This window comes from Eschrichtius robustus, chromosome 10 (genome assembly GCF_028021215.1).
Source record: "Eschrichtius robustus isolate mEscRob2 chromosome 10, mEscRob2.pri, whole genome shotgun sequence".
Classification (NCBI taxonomy): Eukaryota; Metazoa; Chordata; class Mammalia; order Artiodactyla; family Eschrichtiidae; genus Eschrichtius; species Eschrichtius robustus.
In genome coordinates, this window is record NC_090833.1 from 47,981,893 (window position 1) to 48,004,030 (window position 22,138).

A 22,138-nucleotide genomic window follows, 5' to 3' on the forward strand; every position below is an offset into this window, starting at 1 on the left:
GGTGGGAGGCCCACGCACCGCGATGAAGAGTGGCCCCCGCTTGCCGCAACTAGAGAAAGCCCTCGGACAGAAACGAAGACCCAACACAGCCAAAAACAAATAAATAAATAAATTTAAAGATTGGAGGACTTGAAGTCAGAATTGAGTTTAAAACAGAGCTCTGACAATTGTTAACCATTTGCTTATTGGGCAGATCCCCAAATTCTTCACATATTGTTTCTTCATCTGTAAAATAACTTTATGGAATTCTTTGAGGATTAACTTTGATTTAATTTACCATTGTAATTTACCATTACAAGCTAATGCTGTTTGGTACTTTCATAATATGTTCTTTTTAAAAGCTGTAAATAGATACAGTTTATAACTTAGTCTAATTGGTCTCAGTCACAGATTTCTATTTTATTGGCCCTTTCCTGAGTATGCTGAATCCCATCTTGAGTGCAAGTCTTCAGCTGTTGTCATATGGTGAGTCTCACTTGTTCAGGCATCTTCATCTCAGCCATAGGAAATCTTTCCATCGCGTTTGGGTTGTGAACACTAATTAGAAGGATGGGCTGTCTAGTACAGTACATCAATTGAGAGGGGCTTGTCTGGGTCTGTACTGTAACTTCCGCACTCTCCTCCCTCCCTCCCAAGTCAGGCTAGTCCTTCTGTTTGTCTTGATCCTAACAAAATGAATATAGAAAAGGGAGAAGAAAGGACAAGAAAAACTATACATCTACATTTTTGAGACCATGAAAATCACCCTTAATAGTTTTCTCCATTTGTATAGAGGTGTAATTTTCAACTATACTATTTATATAAAGAAAGGCTGTGCTCTCAATAGCAACAGCTGCTGTCTAGGTGAAACTTGAATCTGTAAGCAGTACTTGCTTTATTTAATACACTTGCCTTAATTCTCCACTTGAAATGGACTTAAGCTCATCTGACATTTTAATAAATTGCCTTTGATAGAAATCCATACTCAGATATTTAAAACTGCCGTGTTAAATGTGACTTTTTGGGGGAAGGGTGGTATGACTATAAATCAGTTCGCAGGACAGTTACACATGCTGAATCTTAGCATGCAGTTTGAATGGGCCTCAAAAATAATATTAAAATGAGGAAGTTGAGACCCAGAGAGGCTAACTAATTAGGTAAGGTCATGTAGTAAAGTAATGGCTGAGCAGGGACAAGAACCCCTTTGTCCATATTTCCAGCCAGCATTTTTTTTTTCTCCAGTATACTCTAATTTGTTACTCTTTGGTTTTGTTAGCAATTTAGTTATTTTAATGTTTTAATAGTGAAATAATTTGCATTGGGGCTTAGAAACCCACTGCGCCCAAGTTTAAGGCAGACACTATACCTTCTGTTTTGTTTGGGAGAATCTAGATATGATATGGTGCACAGAGTGGGGTGAAGCTACTTGTAATAAATTTATCAGATAAGGAACTAAGTGTAAAAGTAATGTTAACTTTACTTGCATTTTCTATAAATAGTCTACTAATTTAAAATATTGTCGAAGTGCACATTTTTTAAAAGAAGCAAGTTCTTCTGAGTAAGAAACATTACTCAGATTTGTGCTGTGAAACGTATGATAAAAGCATATTAGAAATAGGTTTGCATGTTCTTTTGTTTTTCCTGTACTTGCTTTGGGAAGCCTTTAATGATGGTTGTTAGAAACTATGCCCAGCAAATATTTTGTTACATTCCCAAGATGTACAAGGCACTGTGCAAGTTGCTGTGAATGATACAAAGATGTGTGAGGCATAGGGTCTTTATTAAAATGTCTCTTTACAAAAAGTGAAACAGGCTCAAAGCTGTGTATGACTTAAAACTCAGAATTGCTATCTCCCGGCAAATCAGTCCTTTGATCTAGTAGGCAAATCTGCTCTGAAATTGTTATTATTAGACTAACCAGACTTGTAACAAGATATTTATTTTCATTACATGGTGACAAGTGATAAACCTTTCACTTTATTTACTTGATCAGGGCTTCATCTTAGTTTGGACAATAAGTAAAACTTTGGCAGCGTTCGATGAGATTCTATATTATGAAAAGTTTGCCTAGGAGAGCTTGTGGCGGTCTTAGCTTTAATGTATTTTAAAAATGACTTTAACATTGCATAGAAGTGCGACTGGAACATTGTTTTTGCCTGAAAATGTTGCAGTTTAAGACAATCCATATTGAGCAACTGAGAAAAGAATTGTCCTCATTGTCTCTGAGTTTGATGTTAGTATCTTAAAACATACGCATATTCACCACAAACTAGGTGTCGTGTCTGATTACTAAGTCTCTCCAAAGAGTGAAATTATTATTGATTTGGGGGCTCTTGCCTAATTACTGGCTTGTGCTTGGAGACTACAAGCCTTCTCTTATCATAATGGTCTCTGCTAGTGGTGACTCACTTCCCTGAAGAATGAGTGAGGTTTTTTGTTTGTTTGTTTTTTTGTTTTTTAACACACAATGAGGTTGGAAAATTCATTATTAACATTTAAGGGATTGGAAAGATTAAGTTTAGCACAAGGACAAATGCCTGATTCCAGTTACAGAAGAAATGAGAAAAATGAGTCATTTTTTAAAAATTGTGGCTAAAAAAAACCCCACACACATACCATTGTTTTTTTTGTTTGTTTTTTTAATTAATAGACTTTTACTTTTTTTTTTTAAGTATTTGTTTTTTATTTTTTACTTATGGCTGTGTTGGGTCTTCGTTTCTGTGCGAGGGCTTTCTCTAGTTGTGGCAAGCGGGGACCACTCTTCATCGCGGTGCGCGGGCCTCTCACTATCGCGGCCTCTCCTTGCGGAGCACAGGCTCCAGACGCGCAGGCTCAGTAATTGTGGCTCACGGGCGCAGCTGCTGCGCGGCACGTGGGATCTTCCCAGACCAGGGCTCGAACCCGTGTCCTCTGCATTGGGAGGCAGACTCTCAACCACTGCGCCACCAGGGAAGCCCCATACCATTGTTTTTAATACCGCCAGTGCCACCACTATAAAGTCAACGTTGTATGAGGATTTAAAAAATATTATACTTCATTAATGCAAAAGATATGGCTTTAATTGTTCAATAGGTACTTGGTGATAGCCATTCCCCAACCATCCAATGCCATGTACTCAGACAGAATGAAGTGCTAGTAATGTTGAGAAGCTAGCAATTTGGTAGCAAGTGGGCTGTGTATGAAGGTATAGGTGAAAAGGCCAAATGAGAGATAAATCGTCTTATCCGCATGATTAATGACATCTTTTGATGGATATTAGTTTCTGCTTGCCCAAGTGCCTGTCCTTACCATATGGCCCCCCTTCACAGTATATGGTCAGTTCATGGATAACCTTCCCCAGCTGCCCGGTTACCATGTCGTCTGAACTTGGCTTTAGCCTTAAAGCATTTCTTCTTGCTCCCTGTTTGTGCTTGTCCTCATCACTTGAGCTCATTACTCAGCCCCTGTTTACCTGTCCTGCTCCTGCTGGCAGTATTCTATCCCTGTTCAGCCATGCAAAGTCCAGCCTCTGCTCCGGTGCTGAGTAATTGCTCGTTCACTGGGGGTCCTGCCTTTTGACTCTCTGGTACCCCTGAATTTGACAAATGTCAAGGAGACTGTGGAAGGCATGTAATATGGTCCCTATGGTAGGCCTAGGTTTCACAAGCCCTAGGAGGACAGGGACTGTTTTTTTTTGTATTTTGGCCAGGAACTCAGGAACTCATCTGCAGGTGACACCTGCCAGCCAGCCTTCTGGAGCCTACGAAAGACATCATGAGTTTGTTGTTTTCTCCCTATATTGGTTATTGTTGGGCAGTGTTGTCATTTTAGGGGCAGAGTTCAGTGGTAGATTTTAGTTCACACATGCAAAGGAAGGTATTAGTAGTAGTCTGATGGTATACATTTGGGTAAGTAAGTTTGGGATTTAATAAAATCAGGCTATCACCCCTTTAGACACCCCAGCCCAGTGTCTTTGCCTCAACATATATTGTAATTACTTGTTTACCTGTGTCATCGTCTGACACCCCCCCCCCCCCCCCAACGCTAGGCTATGCGCTTCTTGAAGGTAGAGATCATGTATATTTTTTGCACCACTGGGTCCCAATCATCTAGCAAAATCCTTGTCTCATAAGCAATCCCCAAACCTGAATGCATTCCCTGTTTGGTAAGGCTTTTCTCTTAAATATACTGTATGAAAAATAGACTATGTGTTGTAGGTTAAAAAATATATATACATTTGGATTCTGATCCTGCCCCTGCCATTAATAGAAACTTTGCTTTGATGTTGGATTGAGTAGCCTGGATCACTTCAGTCTGGGCATCTCATTATTCATCTGGGATGTTTCTTAGTTTGAAAGGCATGTCAAAACATACTTGGTATATGTTTTCTACTGTCACTGCATTTTGATGTCTGTATATCACTGGATCATAAACTTTTGGTACACCTATACTTATTTATCAAACACATTTCTGTTGTCTTTTCTGTTTTCCCCACCTTTCAACATTCTACCAACATGACTTTCTTGAATTTTTCTTCTGGAGAAGCATCTTAAAGCTTTGTCCCTGGCACTCGGCAGAGAATGCAGCCCACAGGCAGCTCTGCCCTTTGCTATGACCTTAATTAAATCAGCCTCCCTCAGGTCAGACTTAGGCTTTGGTTCTTTCTTTCGAAGGCCAGCTGCAAGGCTGATGACATGCCTGCGTCCGCCATTGTGTGCCTCTGCACAGCCATCCGTCACTGTCAGCAGGTTGGGAGTCTCTCTGCTGTGTCCTCCCAGCCAGTGGGGAAAAAGGGCGAAGGGGGATGGTCTAAAGACCCTTGAGAGGGAGGGGAGAAAAAAGAACAGCTTTCAGTAGAAAGAATTAAGGAGAAAAAGGAATCTGAGGAATAATAGTCGGAAGAAAGGAAACAGACGTGAAGAGCAGAGAACTGGTAGGTAACATGACCCTCTCCTTCTCTCTCCAATTTTCCAAGTTGAAGAACAATCATCCTCTAGTTTTGCTTATCCTTTAGTTCTTTACTTCTACCCAGAGGCCTACGTACTTTGCTCTTTTTTAAAAATTTTGTTTTTGATTGGGCGAGGAATGTGAGATATTGTTCAGTTGTCACCCTTTCTACCCGCCTTGGTCTGTAGATCTGTATTTTTGCCCCTTTTGTTTCTCTTTTGTTTCCCGGGATAATGTTCTCCAGTCTTTTTGCGCTATCAGCCATCTTGGCTTTAGGGTCAAGCATTGCTTTTCACGGACAGGCTAACAGATATGAAAAAAGACAGGATTAATGAGTATATTTGGTGGCAGAAAAATCAGACATCTGCCTCCTATACCTTGCATAAATGAGAGGGGTAAAATAATGAATTAAACTATTTCTTAAAGGTCACTTACTTTAAAGTGTGAAAGTGTTCACTGGGTTTACTTTGGGCATTAGATATAAATAAAGACTCTGTTTTGAGGGACCATATTTTAACAGGAGATTCCAATAGAATCTGCCAAGGATATATACACTTCAGTGAAATTGTAGCTAATTTGCTAATCTGAAATCCTTAAATACAGACCCATGAGCATATATTGTTTCGTTGTTTTCCACGAAAGCAAACTCTTGGTATTTGTAGTTAATTTTTGTTTTCCAGGGATTTACTGTTTCCTGACTATAGTTTTCTAGCAAAGAGAGTATAGATTAGATGAAAAGTGAATTTCTAAGCAGGGAAAAAAATGTCTTCTAACTTTAAATAATAATTATTCCAACTCAAATGCTTAGTGGGACAAATTTTCTTTTTAGTAAATTTAGTCTTTTTGGGACTATATGTTTGAAATATTCCTTGTGATTTCTCGGTATTGTGGTTTAACAGAGTTAGTGTGTATTGAGAGAGTTATTTCCTTTTGAGGGGGGAGATAATGTGAACAATATATGGTACCAAACTGGAAGTCAGGTGCATATTGGTGTTTATATATAATAGTAGGTTAACTTTTGAGCATATCATTCATCATATGTGTCTAAATTGACCAAGTGGAGAAAAGAAGGTAGAAGATTAGAATTAAAGTGTCTCAGTACCTTATCCTTTCACTTCATAGGGAGCTGTTTATGATTCAGGGTTGGTGCATTCCCCTTGCATTTCTGAGTATTGACCTCGGTGTGATCAGCTTAGTAAAATGAGCAGAAATCAATGCAGGTAAACTAACTCTGCAAAGTGTCTTATTTCTTGGGAATGTGCCAGACAGTTGCAGGTGCTAGTGACTCATCCTGATTTGGAGAGTTGAAGGACAGAGACAGAAGGGCTATGACAAGTGCTGGGTAATAATGGAGAATGTGTGAATGTGACAGTGTGAAGGCACTGTCCTGTTTAGAAGTCTCAGAGTATTCATTTCTTTGGGAGTCTGGTTACACAAAACCAAGCAGATCTCTGAATGAAAGTGAACTTATTTTTTTTCCCACCATCTGTCTATTTTCTCTCAAATAGCTATAGGAATAGACCTAGCATTTATGCTGAATTCCTTTGCAGTCATTGTTGTAGAAAAATGTGTTTTATCTTGTTTGGTCTGGGAATAGAATATGTAATAAACTATATTCTGCTAAACTATGTATAAGAGAATTCCCCTTCTCCGAAACTCTCTTTGTTTTATCCTTTGCATTTGAAAATCTTTATATGAGAATATTGATCACACTTAAATATTTGACAGTTTGTGAAATTAAAGATCCTAAAAGTCAACTTTGCTAAGTTTGTTTCTTACTGAATAGTTTTGAATGATTGAGTTGTTGAGCTCATTGTTTATCAACTACAGACATAATCTGAATCTAAAACAAAACTAGATGAAACATCCTACCTCCTACTCCCCCGCCCCACACACAAAAAAAACCCAAACCTGAAAATCACCTTGATGTTATTCTCTCTTGTCCTTCTCTTAAAGATAGGAGATTGGAAGTTAGAACCGTTAATTGAAAGTTCAAGGCCATTAGGAGCTGGTTAAGAATTTTGTTAGGTCATGATTACTAGTAATTATAAACAAAATTATCATTTGTTTTCATGATAATTCACAAACACCTCTCTTTCCTGACATAATTTACTTTTATTTTTGCTGTGACTGAGCATACCAGTCAGTGTGTTACAAAGACCTACTAAGATCTTAATAAAAGGAAAAGTTTCCTTAGCCAGGTTTTGGCCAGTTGTACTGAAACTCTCAGAAAGTAGACTAATTTGTGGAACTGACCTTTAGGTTGGATACTGTTTCAAGAATTATGTCCTTCATCAAAGAAAGATAAACTTGAGGAGATCATGCCAGTTTCTTGACTGTTCCTACAAGCCTGAATTTTCCATTCAAAAATAAGTTTTTATACCAAGTGTAGGCAGGATTTAAAAGAACTTAAATGAGTCAAAAGTATTGCATTTTCATTAGGTGTTCAGTATGATGGGGCCAATATGCATGGCACAGCAGTGGGCTGTGGGACACCCCTACGTTGGGTTGGAGGGGCTGGATGATTTTACACTATAGGGCAAGTGTCCTCAACCACTGTGTAAGTGATAAGCACTTGTGGTAGGCAATTGGCCTTCTGTATTAGTAGCTCAGCAGTAGAAAGAAAATGAAAACTCAGCCCTTTTAAAGAGTTCTTAGGAGTTTTGAATTAATTGCCGCTCTCTCTGTATTGGGAAGACTTTTCCTTTGATCATAGCATTTATTTGCTGTCAGCATAACAATATAAAGTGGAATGGAACATTTCCTTTTTCCTAAGTACCTACTGCATTTCATAATGTGTGGTTAAAACTTACAAATATTGTGAAAAGCTGAACTTGTCTGGATGGTTTGATGTTCTTTATCTTTAGAATTTCTATTTGCAGTTGTTAATAATACCCTTTTAGTCACCCACTAGATTGCATATTAGCATTTTGTAAAAATTAATGCGTTGACTTTTTTGCTTGAAGTAGTAAATGTTCTCAATTTTTCCCAAATTAGGGCAACTAATATGGAAATTAGACAAATTTCCCAGAGCCTCAAGGATGTTGAAAAAGGAGTAAATGGGAAATTCCAATCTGTGTGTGTGTGTGTGTGTGAGAGAGAGAGAGAGAGAGAGAGAGAGAGAGAGAGAGGAAAACAGTAAGTTCTAAGTTCAGTAAGCACTACTGGGTGTAAGTTCCTGTGAGAATACCAAGAAGAGTAAGGTGTTGTCCCTGCTCTCAAGAGGCTTTTGGTCAACTGCAGGAGATGGACACGTACTTACATTAACTGAAACATAAGGCAGAAAGCAAGGTGATTCAATAAGAGTTTTAAATGGAGTACAGGGAAGAACAGGCAGGGAACTTATTGTGGAATCCTGAGAAGCCTTCATGGATGAAATAGCACAGTATTTGAAAACTTTATAGGAGACTATCTCAGTTTTCTTAAAATCATGCCCCTTTTTAATAGGTCAGAAAACCCCAACTATGATCTCCTTTAATGTTGTTGAAATTTCAAAATAAATTACTTTCTGTGATTATTGTAATTTATAATCAAATTAATTAATTGAATACTCTTACCAACTGTAAGCCCCTCCCACAGTTACTGTTTGAGTTTATACACTCTTTTTATCCAAGAGAAGAATTTTATTTAAAATAACCGCAAATTTTTAAGGTGTTTTTTTTTGTGAGGGCAACTGAGAATTTGACAAAAGTACTAGGTTTTGAACGCTACCCCTTTTTTCAGCATTTGCGTATCTTTAAGTTGATATGATTTTTTCGTACTTTTAGTAATTTCTTTCATTATCTACTTTAAATTTTGCCTAAATTCCTGGTGCAAATTTTTAATTGCGTGATTGTATTTTTAAATTAATTATTACCAAGGCTTTTGGGCTACTAGGTTTTTAATCATCCAGGAAATAAATACTCACAAGATAATTCTTCTAAGGAACATCTAAATACCAAAAATTATGCTCCAAAAGCTTTGTAGAGTGTATTTCCAAATTTGATATGAATGACTTGGGTTATTCCTCATTTTGGATTGTTTGTCTGTGTTTAGGGGTTTAGCACAGTCCAAAATAACTCTTAAAATATATCTTAAAATACTGGTGTGTACCTTCTGTATACTATGTACTTTCCACTAGAAATACAGCCCTTTTAAAAATGACAGGTGATATAAACAAATTAACAGTATATTAAGTAAAAACTTCCATCTGTAGTAAAAATTTTAAAATGACACCTGATGCTAGCGTTGAATAAAGCTTGCAAGCCAGGGGAAACTCTTCATCCTCTTTCCTCTATTAGGTTTCTCCGTTGTACTTGGGAACATAAACTAATGTTCAAACTAATGCTACCAGTAATAACAACCTTATGGACTGAGCAGCCTGGAAACCTATCACAGTATTTCATGATATTTCCTTGGTCAATTTCACTCTTCCTTCAAGCAAGTGATTTAAAATTGAATTTAGGACTCTGTGTAATATTGTTTAACTTTTTATACTATTTCATTGACACAAATACTGTTAAAATAAATACTTGGAATAATTAAAAATAAATAAATAATAAAATTGAATTTAGGAATTGCATTTCTTGGGGATGCTGTATATCTTTTACCTTTTTCCCCCATAGTCCCTACCACAATTCTCTAATGACAGTAAGAGCTCGCAATTGCTTATTGAATGAGTGAAATGACACTTTTTCCCCATGAATAATTGAAATCTAGCTAGCAATCAATATATTTTAAAGTAATTGATTTATAATACTACTAAAGCAAGCTCATAAATGTAAAGTGAAATCCTAAAGCAATGTATTTGTGTCTTACTAAAAAATTGTAATAAGTTGCGAGGAAAATCTGCATATTATTATTTTCTTGTAAATTTATTCTAACATAGTTTCAATAATGTGTTACTTAGGAAAATAATGATTGTATTTGTTGCTTATGTATTTACATGTTTTTCAGTAAAATAGAGCTAATGGACTCATAATATATAGAAAAATATATATACAGTTTTGCAGAAGGGTCCTGGGGAAAACATACCATGATTATTTTTGATTTATTGATCATGTTAGTTTGTGGCAGACACCATCTGAATTTTCATGTTAGGATACCATTTTGTGAATGTGAAGAGAAATATTTTTCCCAGTGGGATGGTGACTTCATTTAGGCTCTCACTGCCTTTTTTTCTGTTGTTTTGGGTACATCTGGAGACATTATCTCCCACAAAAGGGGCCTCCAGGCTGTTAAGTAATAACAACCTTTCTCACCCTGAAACAATCAAGTATCAAGTGATTTCAGCTTCAAACAAAAGATTTCCACTCCCTTTCAGAGGAGATTATAGTCTGATTCCCCTCTCACCCTGGTGAGCCTGGCACTCAAGAGTATCTAGTTTAGTCCTTTCTTCCTTAATAGATGATCATAAAGCGGTCTTTGTCATACTCTCTCATTTGTTCCAGCAGGATGTATCTATTATTTTGGTCTGCTGCTTGACACATACAGCAGTTTCTTTAACAGCACCTTCGATCATGTTGTTCTCCCTTTGTCATAGAGCTTAAGCTTCATCTAAATAATTACTTTTGTTCAGAAATCAAACCCCACAAAGCAAGTGTTTTTGACAGCCACACTCTGAGAATGTTCTTTGCCCCATGTAAAATCAGCATCAATTCCTGATTAGATTCCCTTTCTGTCCCCATTAATTTCCAGGTCGTTTGGGTCCTGGGAACACTTATTTGTGGCTTCTTTAATGGCCACATTTTGTGTTTAATGGATTTGCTGTAGTTTAGAGTAGTTTGGAAGTACCCTTTTTGTTGTTTTGGCAGAAGGTGAGGGGGATTAATTATAAGAGTATTGAATGAAGTCAGGTGACTCTGAGATGCTGCAGTTGTTAAGGAAGGGAAGTAATGAACATCATGTTTCTTATTTATCCACAGTTGCTGAAATAAGAACATTAAATGACAGCGCTTCTTTCCCTCCCTCCCTCCCTCCCTCCCTTCCTTCCTCCCTTCCTACCTTCCTTCCCTCCTTCCATTCTTTCTCTTTTTCTCTCTCCCTACCTCCTAGCCTCCCTCTCTTTCTTTAACTTGGCAAAGTTACAGAGTAAGGTTTCATTCAAAACTTATTCTTTTATTTGAAAACTGGTAAATGCTTACTATAAAGAATATAGAAAGTAAAAAGGACTGCCATTTTGTGTGTATGTCAGCTTCTCTTAGATAAGAAAGAATCATGTAGAGTCTGGTAAACTTCTGCATGAAGAAGTTCTGAGAATATTAAGGTGCCCTTTCAGACTCAACACAGTTCTAGTTATACCCTTGCAGAACTGATTCTTTGAAATTATTGCCTCTCAATTGTTTTGGAAGACACATGAGTGTAACTGTTAAGAGCCTGAACTCTAGATTCAGAATTCTAGGGTTCAAGTCCTGGTTCTCTGTAAACTAGCGAATCAACTTTTGTAGTCCTCAGTTTTCTCATATGTAAAGTGGGGATAACGGCACCTACTCATAGATCTGTCGTGTTAGATGAATACGACAAATTAAATGTATTAGATGAGTTAACACACGTAAGGTGTTTAGAACAGGGCCTGGCAGTAAGTGCTCTATGAATGTTAGCTATTTTTAAAAATCATCTTAACCATAATCTTTGAATGCTACTATTTTTTAAACAAAATTTGAGGATTTAAAGAAATAATATAGACTTTCTCATTAAATGAATTCACAGTCTGTTAAGTGATAACATGGTTAAAAATAGTTCAGTTGCTTTACAAGGAGATAAATTTTGGGGAAAAATTAGACACCTAAACATGCATGCTTGCCTACTGGAACTTGTTAGGGCCACCTATGGTCCTCATATGACACATGGACTGTAACATCAATTTGAAGAGATTTACAGTAATGATACTCAAGGTGTAACCGCCTGCTTCAGTGTCACCAAGGTACATTTTAAAAATGTGAACTCCAGGGCACTCTTTCCACCAAGTGAGCCAGAATCACTGGGGTGGAGAGCCTGGGAATCTACATTTTTAACAAGATTCCCTGGTGATTCTTATGCACAATTGAGAACAGTTGCCACAGAACAGTGGCTCTCAGCCTAGATGCTCATTAGCGTCACTTGGGGAGCATTTAAAAGATACAGATGCTTGGCTCCTGACTTAATTTTGGGAGTGTGGCACTGGGCATTAACGTTAGCGGGTGATTATAATGTGCAGGGTGGAAGAGCCATGGCATTAGAAGACGATTAGTGAAGGTGATTGTTGACATAGTTTATTATACCAGGATATAAGCTGACTTGATATTTTCAAAAAGTCATTACAGTGGTTACCAGGGACTGGGGAGAAGGGGGGAATGTTATTGCTTAATGGCTATAGAGTTTCTGTTTGGGATGATGCAAATGTTGTGGAAATGGATGGTTGTAATGGTTGTACAACACTGTGAATGTGCTTAATGCCACTGATTTTACGTTTAAAAATGGTTAAAATGGTAAGCTTCATGTTATGTATATTTTACCACAATACTAAAAAAAAAGCCATTACAATTCTCACATTTCTGAGCCTTAATTTTCTTTTCTTTTCACAGTGACAGTATATCATGCATGCCACTAATTCCAGGGGCCACTCCCCTGCTTTCCTGCAACCTCAGAATGGAAACAGCCATCGCTCATCTGGCTATGTTCCAGGGAAGGTTGTCCCACTGCGTCCCCCTCCTCCTCCAAAGAGCCAAGCTTCAGCCAAATTTACCTCTACCAGACCGGAAGCCCGGGCCACCTTTGCTTTCTCATCTGAGGAACAACAAGCCCAGAGAGAAAGCCGAAAGCAGAAGAGGCACAAAAATACTTTCATTTGCTTTGCTATTACTAGTTTTTCATTTTTTGTTGCACTTGCAGTCATTTTAGGAATATCCTCAAAATATGCTCCAGATGGTAAGTGCGTATGTGTGCATGTGTGCATACAGAACCCATTCTAGGAGAAGAAAGAAGGGAAGGAAATAGTAGAATAAATTCTGAAAAATCTTTTGTTATTTTAACTTGGCTCTAGCTTACTAATATATAATTAGATAATATGAGGTGTATCTTCTTATGAATGAGAGCAATTGTTAAAGGAATCCACTGGAAATGATAAAATTAAAGGATTGCTCTTCCTTTCCATTTTCCCACTTTGTCCCAGGACTCAAGACTTTCTTGGAGCATTTCTTTTCAAAATAGTAATTTTAAGAGTCTTTATTGAAATCCTGTGGTAGCACAATTTCATCTTTTGTGGTAGGTATGATTTTCAGACTGGCACAAGTTTTTAGTAATAAAAATTACTAAATGCAGTGATAAAGTATATTTAATTGAAAAAAAAGTGAAAGTGATAAGATTTGTGTTCTGCCATTTGAAACCACTTGGGGAGACAGTTCCAAAAGAGAAGCTTCCAATATTTTTGAGGAACAAGGTATATCCTTAAAGAAAAACATCCATTAGTAGGTATAAGTTCTGATACACTTGTCTTCATAGTTAAACATCATTTAGGGAGATTTTAATTTCTTAAATGGCCTTTGCTTTTCAAGTTGGTAATATAGCAGTACTTTGAATGATTTTGAAAAGTTTATTGTCAGTCAGCCTCAATATAGTACCAATGAAGAATGGCCTCATAATATACCCTATCCGTCTCTCTGAAAATCAAAGGGCTCAGCACTGTGGAAAAAGCAGACCAGGCCACTGGATTGGCACCATACTGGTCTGCATTTTTTTTTATAGTCTGCAACAGATTTTTGTTGAATTAGTGCCTCCTTAAATGGGTATAATGTTTGAGAAGCATTTTACCAGTTATAAGACTTAGAAATATTAGTTTATTTAGTTTTCATGGGTGATTTGGGGTCTTATAGCCTTTAAGGTTTTGCGGGGGAGGTAATGTCAGTACTTCTAAGAAAATAGACCTAAAGTAAGAGAGATGTTCATTCAACATCTTTGCTGGTCAAGCCAGTAGACCACATAAAGAACTTGCAACATTGCTTTCCATTGCACATAGCATTGACTTTCTCTCCCCTTTTCTCCAGAGGAATAACCAAATTCACTGCTGTTGATTCATTCTTTCCAAGTAATCTACAGTAAAGGGATGCTAGATTATGGAAAATCAGAGCTGAAATCTGTGGCTTTAATTGATGTTTTCATATTCCAGCTAAGACATTGAATTGCTGATGTGGTTCCTTGAATCAACATCGTTTAGTTTCACATTTTGGCAGTATAAGGCCAGAATATCAGTGGAAAGATCTGGTATGCTGAAATATTTCAGGATCAGCCTCACTGTGGTTATTGCTGTTACATAACTTTGATAATGCATCCACTACTCAACAAATGGGTAGCTGAGAAGGTGGGGCTAGCTAAGCTATTTTTTTGATGCTTTCTGCAGACTATATATTTTCTCATTAAGTGTACTTTACTGGAAAAAAACAGACTGGAATTTTTGGTGATAAAAAATTTCTAATGAAGCATGCTTTCCTGGGGAATAATTATAAACAATTAAGAGGAATTATATAACTATTATAGTAGGCTCTAGATCTTTTGAAACTTAGATTCCTTTGGGATTTCCTTCTGTAGCTGGGTACAGTGCTTGTTACTTGGGGCCTACATTTGCTTATGATATCATGGAGCATTCCAGCTAAATGTTTTATGGGTAGAGAGGGAGGTAGAAGAAAAGCTCAAGAAATCCTCAGTATTAAGTCAGAACGAATTCAAGATGTGTTTTGTTTCTTCGATGGGAATAAAAGTTTAAGGATTATTCTTAGTATAATAGTGATGATCATTGATTTATCAGAATTAAATATCAATGATTATGAAACTGCTAGGAGAAAAACTAATTCCATGAAATAATTGCCAAGGTCTTAACTAGTGGGACTAATTTTAACTGTAGTGGTTATTATCACCTCAGAGAAAGCATGAGCCAACATGAATGCTTAGAAATAGATGCTTGCATTAGTGGTGTGCAAGTTCAAAATCAGGAATCACAATTTTCTTCCTATAGAAAATTATATCTTTGTGATGTACCCAGTGTCTCTACTTTTTCTCATATTATCCCCCAACATATACCTTCCACCTTCATATGATTTGCAAGCATATCCTGTCCATTCTTATCTTTGCTTAGTTTAAATGTAGGCTATATCTTGGTATTCTAAATGAGCAACCAAATGGACTTGGATAGTAAGGGATATTTGTATCACTGGTATTCTTATCTCCCCTTCATGCTCCTCTTATTTAAATACTGTCCACCCTTTGGGGATCTATGTCTAGTGTCATCTGCTCCATTGAAGCTGCATCAGTTACTCTAGCCCCACCCCTCCTTTCTGTGAGCTCTTTTGCATCTAAAGTAGCTACCACATTGTTCAGTATTATTTCATACATGGCGGCTTTTTCTCCCAAGCTAGGTTATATGCTCTGAGGGCTGTGAGCTCATTCTAAATTTTATAAATTATATACTTTATAAATTTTACACTATCTAGTCCAGAGTGGACAAATTGATCCTCAATAACTACCTGGTCATTAGCTGGTCAAAATTGGTGTGATTTTTTTTCCTCTCTTTTCTTCCAAATTATAGCAGAAACTAAATGTCTCATGCATTAAATAGCTGTGGCAATGCAAAATACTTTTATGTTTTCTTCATCATCTATTCAAGAGGCAAATTCTTTTTTTTTAAACACTCCACTTATTTTTTATTTTATTTTTAAAAATTAATTAATTAATTTATTTTTGGCTGCATTGGGTCTTCGTTGCTGAGCGCGGGCTTTCTCTAGTTGTGGCGAGTGGGGGCCGCTCTTCGTTGTGGTGCGCGGGCTTCTCATTGCGGTGGCTTCTCTTGTTGTGGAGCCCGGGCTCTAGGCCCGCGGGCTTCAGTAGTTGCGGCACACGAGCTTCAGTAGTTGTGGTGCATGGGCTCAGTAGTTGTGGCTCACAGGCTCTAGAGCGCAGGCTCAGTAGTTGTGGCGCACGGGCTTAGTTGCTCCGCGGCACGTGGGATCTTCCCGGACCAGGGCTCGAACCCATGTCCCCTACATTGGCAGGTGGATTCTTAACCACTGCGCCACCAGGGAAGTCAATTTCTTTTTTTTTAACATATCTTACACGTTACTAACATACTATGTACACTATACACATCTATTTTTTTCCAAGAAATATTTATTTATTTATTTATTTATTTCAGCTGCGCCAGGTCTTAGTTGTGTGCGGACTTCTTAGTTGCGGCATTGCGGCCTCTGGACTCTTAGTTGCGGCATGCATGTGAGATCTAGTTCCCCTACCAGGGATCGAACCCGGTCCCCCTGCATTGGGAGCACGAAGTGTTACCCACTATACCACCAGGGAAGTCCCTCAAGAGGAAAATTCTAATTCTAGTAAAGAAATGCTACAAGGAAAGTAAACCTCATTTCTTAAAGGGGAACTTCCATATCACTCAACTTGCTGAGTAATCTAGGGTTTGGCTTCTCTAATCTGCCGTTTCCTCATCTCTGAAAATGAGAAGTCATTCTTTGGCCATTTGACTCTTGCAGCTTTGCTGGGAAAATGTACATGTCTGAAGATAGTGATGTTTATCAGCAGCTGCCTTTGGAATGAAAGAAGTGCTATTATCACCTACTTTATGATTCACTGTGCATAGGAAGGAACCTGGGAAGACCTAATATACATATTGCTTAGCAATTTCCATTTTTTATTTACCAGTGTGTTGTGAACATATTTTCTTTTCTAAAACGGCTTTCTAGAGTGGGTCCAAGAACAATTCAGAGTTTTGCCTCTTACTGTTGATTTATTTCCAGAGTAGATAGTTCAGGCGAACTCTGTTTTCACCGTGTGGACTCTGACCCAAACTAGAGGATGGCAACTTAGTTTTGTGGTGAAACCTTTTTTATATGTTGAGGAAGTAAAGGATTTGACACATCTCTGCTTGGTGGGATGGCTGGGACTTCCATCCTTATGGAAGGAAATTAAAATATGTCAGCCCATTACTTGCAGGTTGCAATAAATGATGGTAGTACTTGGATTTGGCTAAAGGTATTTTTGCATATTGTTGGTTAATGGGATATCGATGTTGCATTGTTTTATAGAGAATTGCCCAGATCAAAACCCCCGTCTCAGGAACTGGGATCCAGGACAAGATTCTACGAAACAAGTTGTTATCAAGGAGGGAGATATGTTCCGCCTGACCTCAGATGCCACAGTGAATTCTATAGTCATTAAGGACGGAGGTAAGTAGTGGTCCCTGTCTATGGGAACAGCAAGGTTGCTCTTTACTACAGTAAACGTTTGATGTTCTGTATGTAGAAAACTATTCTTAGCTTTTAGGATGTGGTGTCACTCTAACCATGGAGACAGGAAAAGTTCCTAAGGTAGAACAATAGAATTCAAGAGCTGGAAGGGCCTTAGAAATCACTCAAGTCAAGACCCTTGATTTATAGAAAAGGGAATAGTTCCAGAAGGTCATCTCTCATAGCTAAATCTTTGTTACAACTATGGACAGTGATGAGAGAGTTAATATATGTGAAACTGAGATTCAGATTGGTAGAGTCTTAGATATTTTTCTAGAAATGGTTTACTTTTAAAGTGAATGGATTGAAATTCATACACATGGGCATTTTTAGGGTGTTGAGATATGAACTCTCCATTTCCTTGTTTAATATGTTTTGAAAACAGGTTCAATTTTCTAAGCAGACTTCTAGTAAATTCTTTTTCCCAACTTAACTGCGGAAGTGCTTTTTTCCCCTCTTAAGATGAAATTTATTTCTCTGTACCTCAGAAAGATGTTTCAGAAGTTGGCTTACTTAGTGTTATTCCCTGCAGGACTGCTTGTATTTGGGGACGATAAAGATGGATCCAGAAATATTACTTTGAGGACTCGTTACATCCTGATCAAGGATGGTGGGGCGCTTCATATTGGAGCAGAAAATTGCCGCTATAAATCCAAAGCGACAATTGCCTTGTATGGCAAGTCAGATGAAGGTGAAAGTATGCCAACATTTGGCAAAAAATTTATTGGTGTGGAAGCCGGCGGGACACTGGAATTACATGGGGCACAGAAGGCATCGTGGACGCTGTTGGTGAGAACTCTGAATTCCTCAGGCTTGACCTTTGGCTCCCATGCCTTTGAAAAGGACTTTTCCAGGGGCCTCAATGTGAGGGTCATTGACCCAGACACAGCCAAAATTTTGGAAATTGAGAGGTTTGATACCCACGAATACCACAATGAAAGTAGGCGACTTCAGAAATTCCTGAGAGACCAGGATCCAGGACGGATTGTTGCCATAGCTGTTGGAGATTCAGCAGTCAAAAGCCTCTTACAAGGAACCATACAAATGATCCAGGACCGGCTGGGAAGTAAGCTGATCCAAGGACTGGGCTACAGGTGGGCATACATATCTCTTTACCTTCCTTCCTGCTATGTATTAGCATCTGTGTCTGTGTGAGAGGAGAGCGGGATGGAGAAAGAAACAAAACACTTCACAGTCTGACTTCAGGGGCCAGAATGGCCACTACCATTTGGAAGTCTGGTTGCCTCTTGCTTTGAACTGGAGGACAGAAGACTGTTTACAAAGTTCTTTTCTTGGCTTTGGTTTATGAAGCACTTTGTGAACCTTAGCATTGGGCTTGTGAAAAATTAAGAACAGAAATGTACTGAAAAGCAATCAGGCAGTTTAAGGAGATTGACTTCCTACTTTTATTATCTTCTGAAGATCATATGAAACTCAGGCTAATTGAGGCACCTTATGAGTTGAAAGGTTAGGGCCCAATTCCGTGCTAAGGTGTAAAAGTTGTCTGAAAAGATTGAGGAGGGGTGGAACATGCACAGTTTTCTTTTTCTTTTTCTTTCTTTTTTTTTTTTTTGAATCCTTTAATTTGAATCTGCTTGTTTGATTGGCACAGGCCTCTGGGGCCCCTGGCACATGTGGAGAAGCACAAGTTGGAGGGCTACGAGGTTCATCCAGATAGTAGGATTCATTCCTACAATTTATTCTTGTGTTCTTATGCCATAGTCTAGTTAATCATGATTTCCTAATGCAGTTCTGGGTTCTGGGGAAGCAGCTGGCTCAACAATTAATTCAAAAAAACAGAAGTTTTAATTCTGCTTACTGTTCACAATAAAGTCAGGGAATATCTGCAGTGAAAAGCAAGAGGACTTCAAAACTCCCATGTTGAAATGATCTAGTTATTATTTTTTTCCTTTGATGGTTGGTTGATTTAGTTATTATTTTTTCTTTGGTCAGTGTTGGAATGGAATATTATCTATAGATATTGTAGAGAAAGTTAAGAAGGCAAAAATTAGTGAAGAAAAAGCATCTGTAATGTTCTTAAAATGCTTTTTACTCACCCAGGGAATATTTAGGGGATTCTAAGCGCCGGGTACCCATAGATACTTAGATGAAAGGACACTGTCTCAGAGTCCTCTTTTAATCTGGTGGATAAACAGAGACCTAAGTAGAAGGGGATCGTACAATGAGACACTTAGTGCAGCTACAGGGTATGATGCGAGTGCAAATAGAAGGAGCCTTGGGGAATCAGTAGAGGCTTCCCAAAGGTGAGAAGCCCGAGGGAAGTTTAGGAGTATACTGTGTAGGCTGTAGAGAAGGAGGGCTTAGAGGTGGTTTTTTTTGGGGGGGTGGTGGTGGTGATTTAATTAAATATTATATATATACAGAAAAGTGCTAAAAACAAGAATGTAGAGTTTAATGACTTATCACCATGTGATATCAGGGTAGCTACCACCCAGATCAAGAAAGAGAACGTTGCCAGTGTCCTGGAAGCCCCCATCCTATCCCATCCTGTTCACTGACCACTCCCTCTGTTCACCAAAGGTAAACCACTCCCCTGAATTTGTGGAGAACACTCAAGTTCAGGTTTGCCTGTCTTTGAACTTCATATAAATGGAAGCAGACAATATGTTATATTTTGTGTCTGGCTTATTTGCTCAGCCTCGTTATTGAGTGTCGTTTATGTTGGTGCATGCAGGGTGGCTTATTTTCATTGTTGTTTATTTTCTGTTGTATGACTATAGCACAGTGTATTTACTGCTGGACATCTGGGTGGTTGTCCAGTTCAGACCTCTCTTATAAAATGTGCTTCTCTGAGTGTTCTTTTATCCATCTCTTCATGCTTATGTACACATATTTCTATAATTTATAGACCTATGAATGGAAGTGTGGTCTGTTCAAAGTCAGACACCTACTTTGTTTCACTATCCAGTAATACCGGAGATTACAACTTTTGTTTCTTTATGTCATTATTGTTCTAGGTTTGTGTGTTCATTAGCTATGAATATTTTGTTTGACTTTTTTGGGGTTCCTCTCCCTACTGTTTCTAAATTCCCTTTAGAATTTAGAAATATTGCTGCTGATTTGATGGAGGAATTAGAGTTGTGATCCTTTGCCAACATTCCATTGCACTGACATTATCTCCAGGGTACATAAACATGCCCCTTTGAAGATAATGTTCTGGCATGCTGAAATTTTCCTCAAGTGGAGGAGGGAAGTAGGAGTGTTTTGGAGATAAGATCAATAGAATAGAACATTGTTTTATAGTTGCTGAGGCAGTTCTGGTAAATAAAGGAAGCCTCTGATATTCTTCCTCTTCCCTCTCACACAGGAGATAATAAATTGAGACATTCTTCGTTTGATTCTTTCTGCTGTATCAAGGAATATAAATAGAGGTATAAAGCACAGTCGGCCAAAGAGTAGCTAATCCACGCAGGGGTGGGTGTAGAATCTGTAAGGTTGTAGGCATGCTTTGGTTAACTTTCATCCGTGAATATCCAGCCATCTGTCTAGCATAGATTACATTTGGCATTTTTTTTTTCTACAGTAGGAAGTTGACATTTTTCTTCTCATGTTTTAAACCAGGAGTCTTAAGGCAAATTTTCTGACTTTTTATCTTTGTTCTTTCTTTTTTTTTTTGATTGATTTTGCCACAAGCTTGAGCAAAGTCCCTGGGATGTTTATCACAGTATCACAGAAATAAAATGGTGTTTTTCAAACATACTGCTTTCAACAAATAGATATAAAGCATGTAAAATTTTAAATCTATTGGATAGTGATTCTACAGTTTTAATTTAAGAATATTAAGAAACCAATAATCGAGTGGTGCTCAGCCTTGTTTGCATACATGAGATCTTAAAAAAAAATCCCACGCCCAGGGCCCACCCTACATCATTTACCTCAGGATCTCTGAAGGCTAGGACACACCCCCCTGCAATTTGTGCAGTTAAGGTTGATACCTAAGGCTCTAACCTCTGACCTGTGACTCAGAGGTTCTCAGTGTGGTTCCCAGACCAGCAGCATCAGCATCACTTGGGAACTTGTCATAAATGCAAATTCCATGGCCCCGCCTCAAACAATCAGAAGGTGGGGCCCAGCAATCTGATTTAACAAGCCCTCCAGGTGATCCTGATGCCTACAGAGTTTGAGAACCACTGCTCTAACTTGGTGGTTCTCCAGTGTGGCTGCACAATCGTGGCATCTGGGGAACTTTAAAAACAGACTAATGCCAGGCCCCACCTGTAGAGATGTTGTTTGCATCAGCGTGGGCTGGGTCTAAGCATGGATATATTCCTAAAGCTCCGTGTGATTCTATTATGCAGCTAGATGTGAGAACATAGCAGAGAGGAGAGTGGAAAAGAGAGCAGGTAATAATCATTTAAAAAGAAATGGGTTTGTGCCCAGAATGATATAGGAATGAAATGGGTATGCATTGAGGAAGGAAGTCAATGATTAACTGAAGTCATAGTCATCAGTGTTTCACCTGTTACAGAGCTGGACAAACAAGGATTTAAAATTCAGGTGCATTTTATTCTGTGATGTCAGTTATTTCAGTCAAGTTTGGACTTGCAACCACACATGGAAAAAGAGGTGGAGGGGTTGACAAAAATGAAATAGAATTAACAGCACCTGTCATAACATCTGTGTTGGGGATTTGGGTCAGTACCATGACAAATAATCAAATGCACCTGCTTATTTTCCTTCTAGGCAAGCTTGGGCTTTGGTTGGTGTTATTGATGGTGGAAGTACTTCTTGCAATGAATCTGTGAGAAACTATGAGAATCATAGTAGTGGAGGAAAGGCTCTTGCCCAAAGAGAATTTTATACTGTGGATGGTCAGAAGTTCTCTGTGACAGCTTATAGTGAATGGATTGAAGGTAGGCGAGTACAGTTTATACTCTTGTAAGACATTGGTAAGTATTGTGACAGATTTTTTTTTTAAAGTGGTATTGTATTCAAATGACAGTCTGTTTAGATTTCTCAACTGGTTAAAGATGAAA

The 22,138-nt window shown here is 38.2% G+C and overlaps 1 protein-coding gene across 2 annotated transcripts in view; it reads left to right on the forward strand.

The window, feature by feature from the left end:
- CEMIP2 (cell migration inducing hyaluronidase 2) overlaps positions 1–22,138 on the forward strand; it is a 78,574-nt gene that overhangs the window by 4,781 nt on the left and 51,655 nt on the right. For both annotated transcript variants that reach the window (XM_068552554.1, XM_068552553.1), the window contains exons 2-5: positions 12,447–12,789; positions 16,941–17,081; positions 17,674–18,235; positions 21,846–22,015. In XM_068552554.1, coding sequence (XP_068408655.1) covers positions 12,459–12,789; positions 16,941–17,081; positions 17,674–18,235; positions 21,846–22,015 — 1,204 coding nt within the window. In that variant the 5' untranslated portion in view covers positions 12,447–12,458. The remainder of the gene's footprint in view (positions 1–12,446; positions 12,790–16,940; positions 17,082–17,673; positions 18,236–21,845; positions 22,016–22,138) is intronic.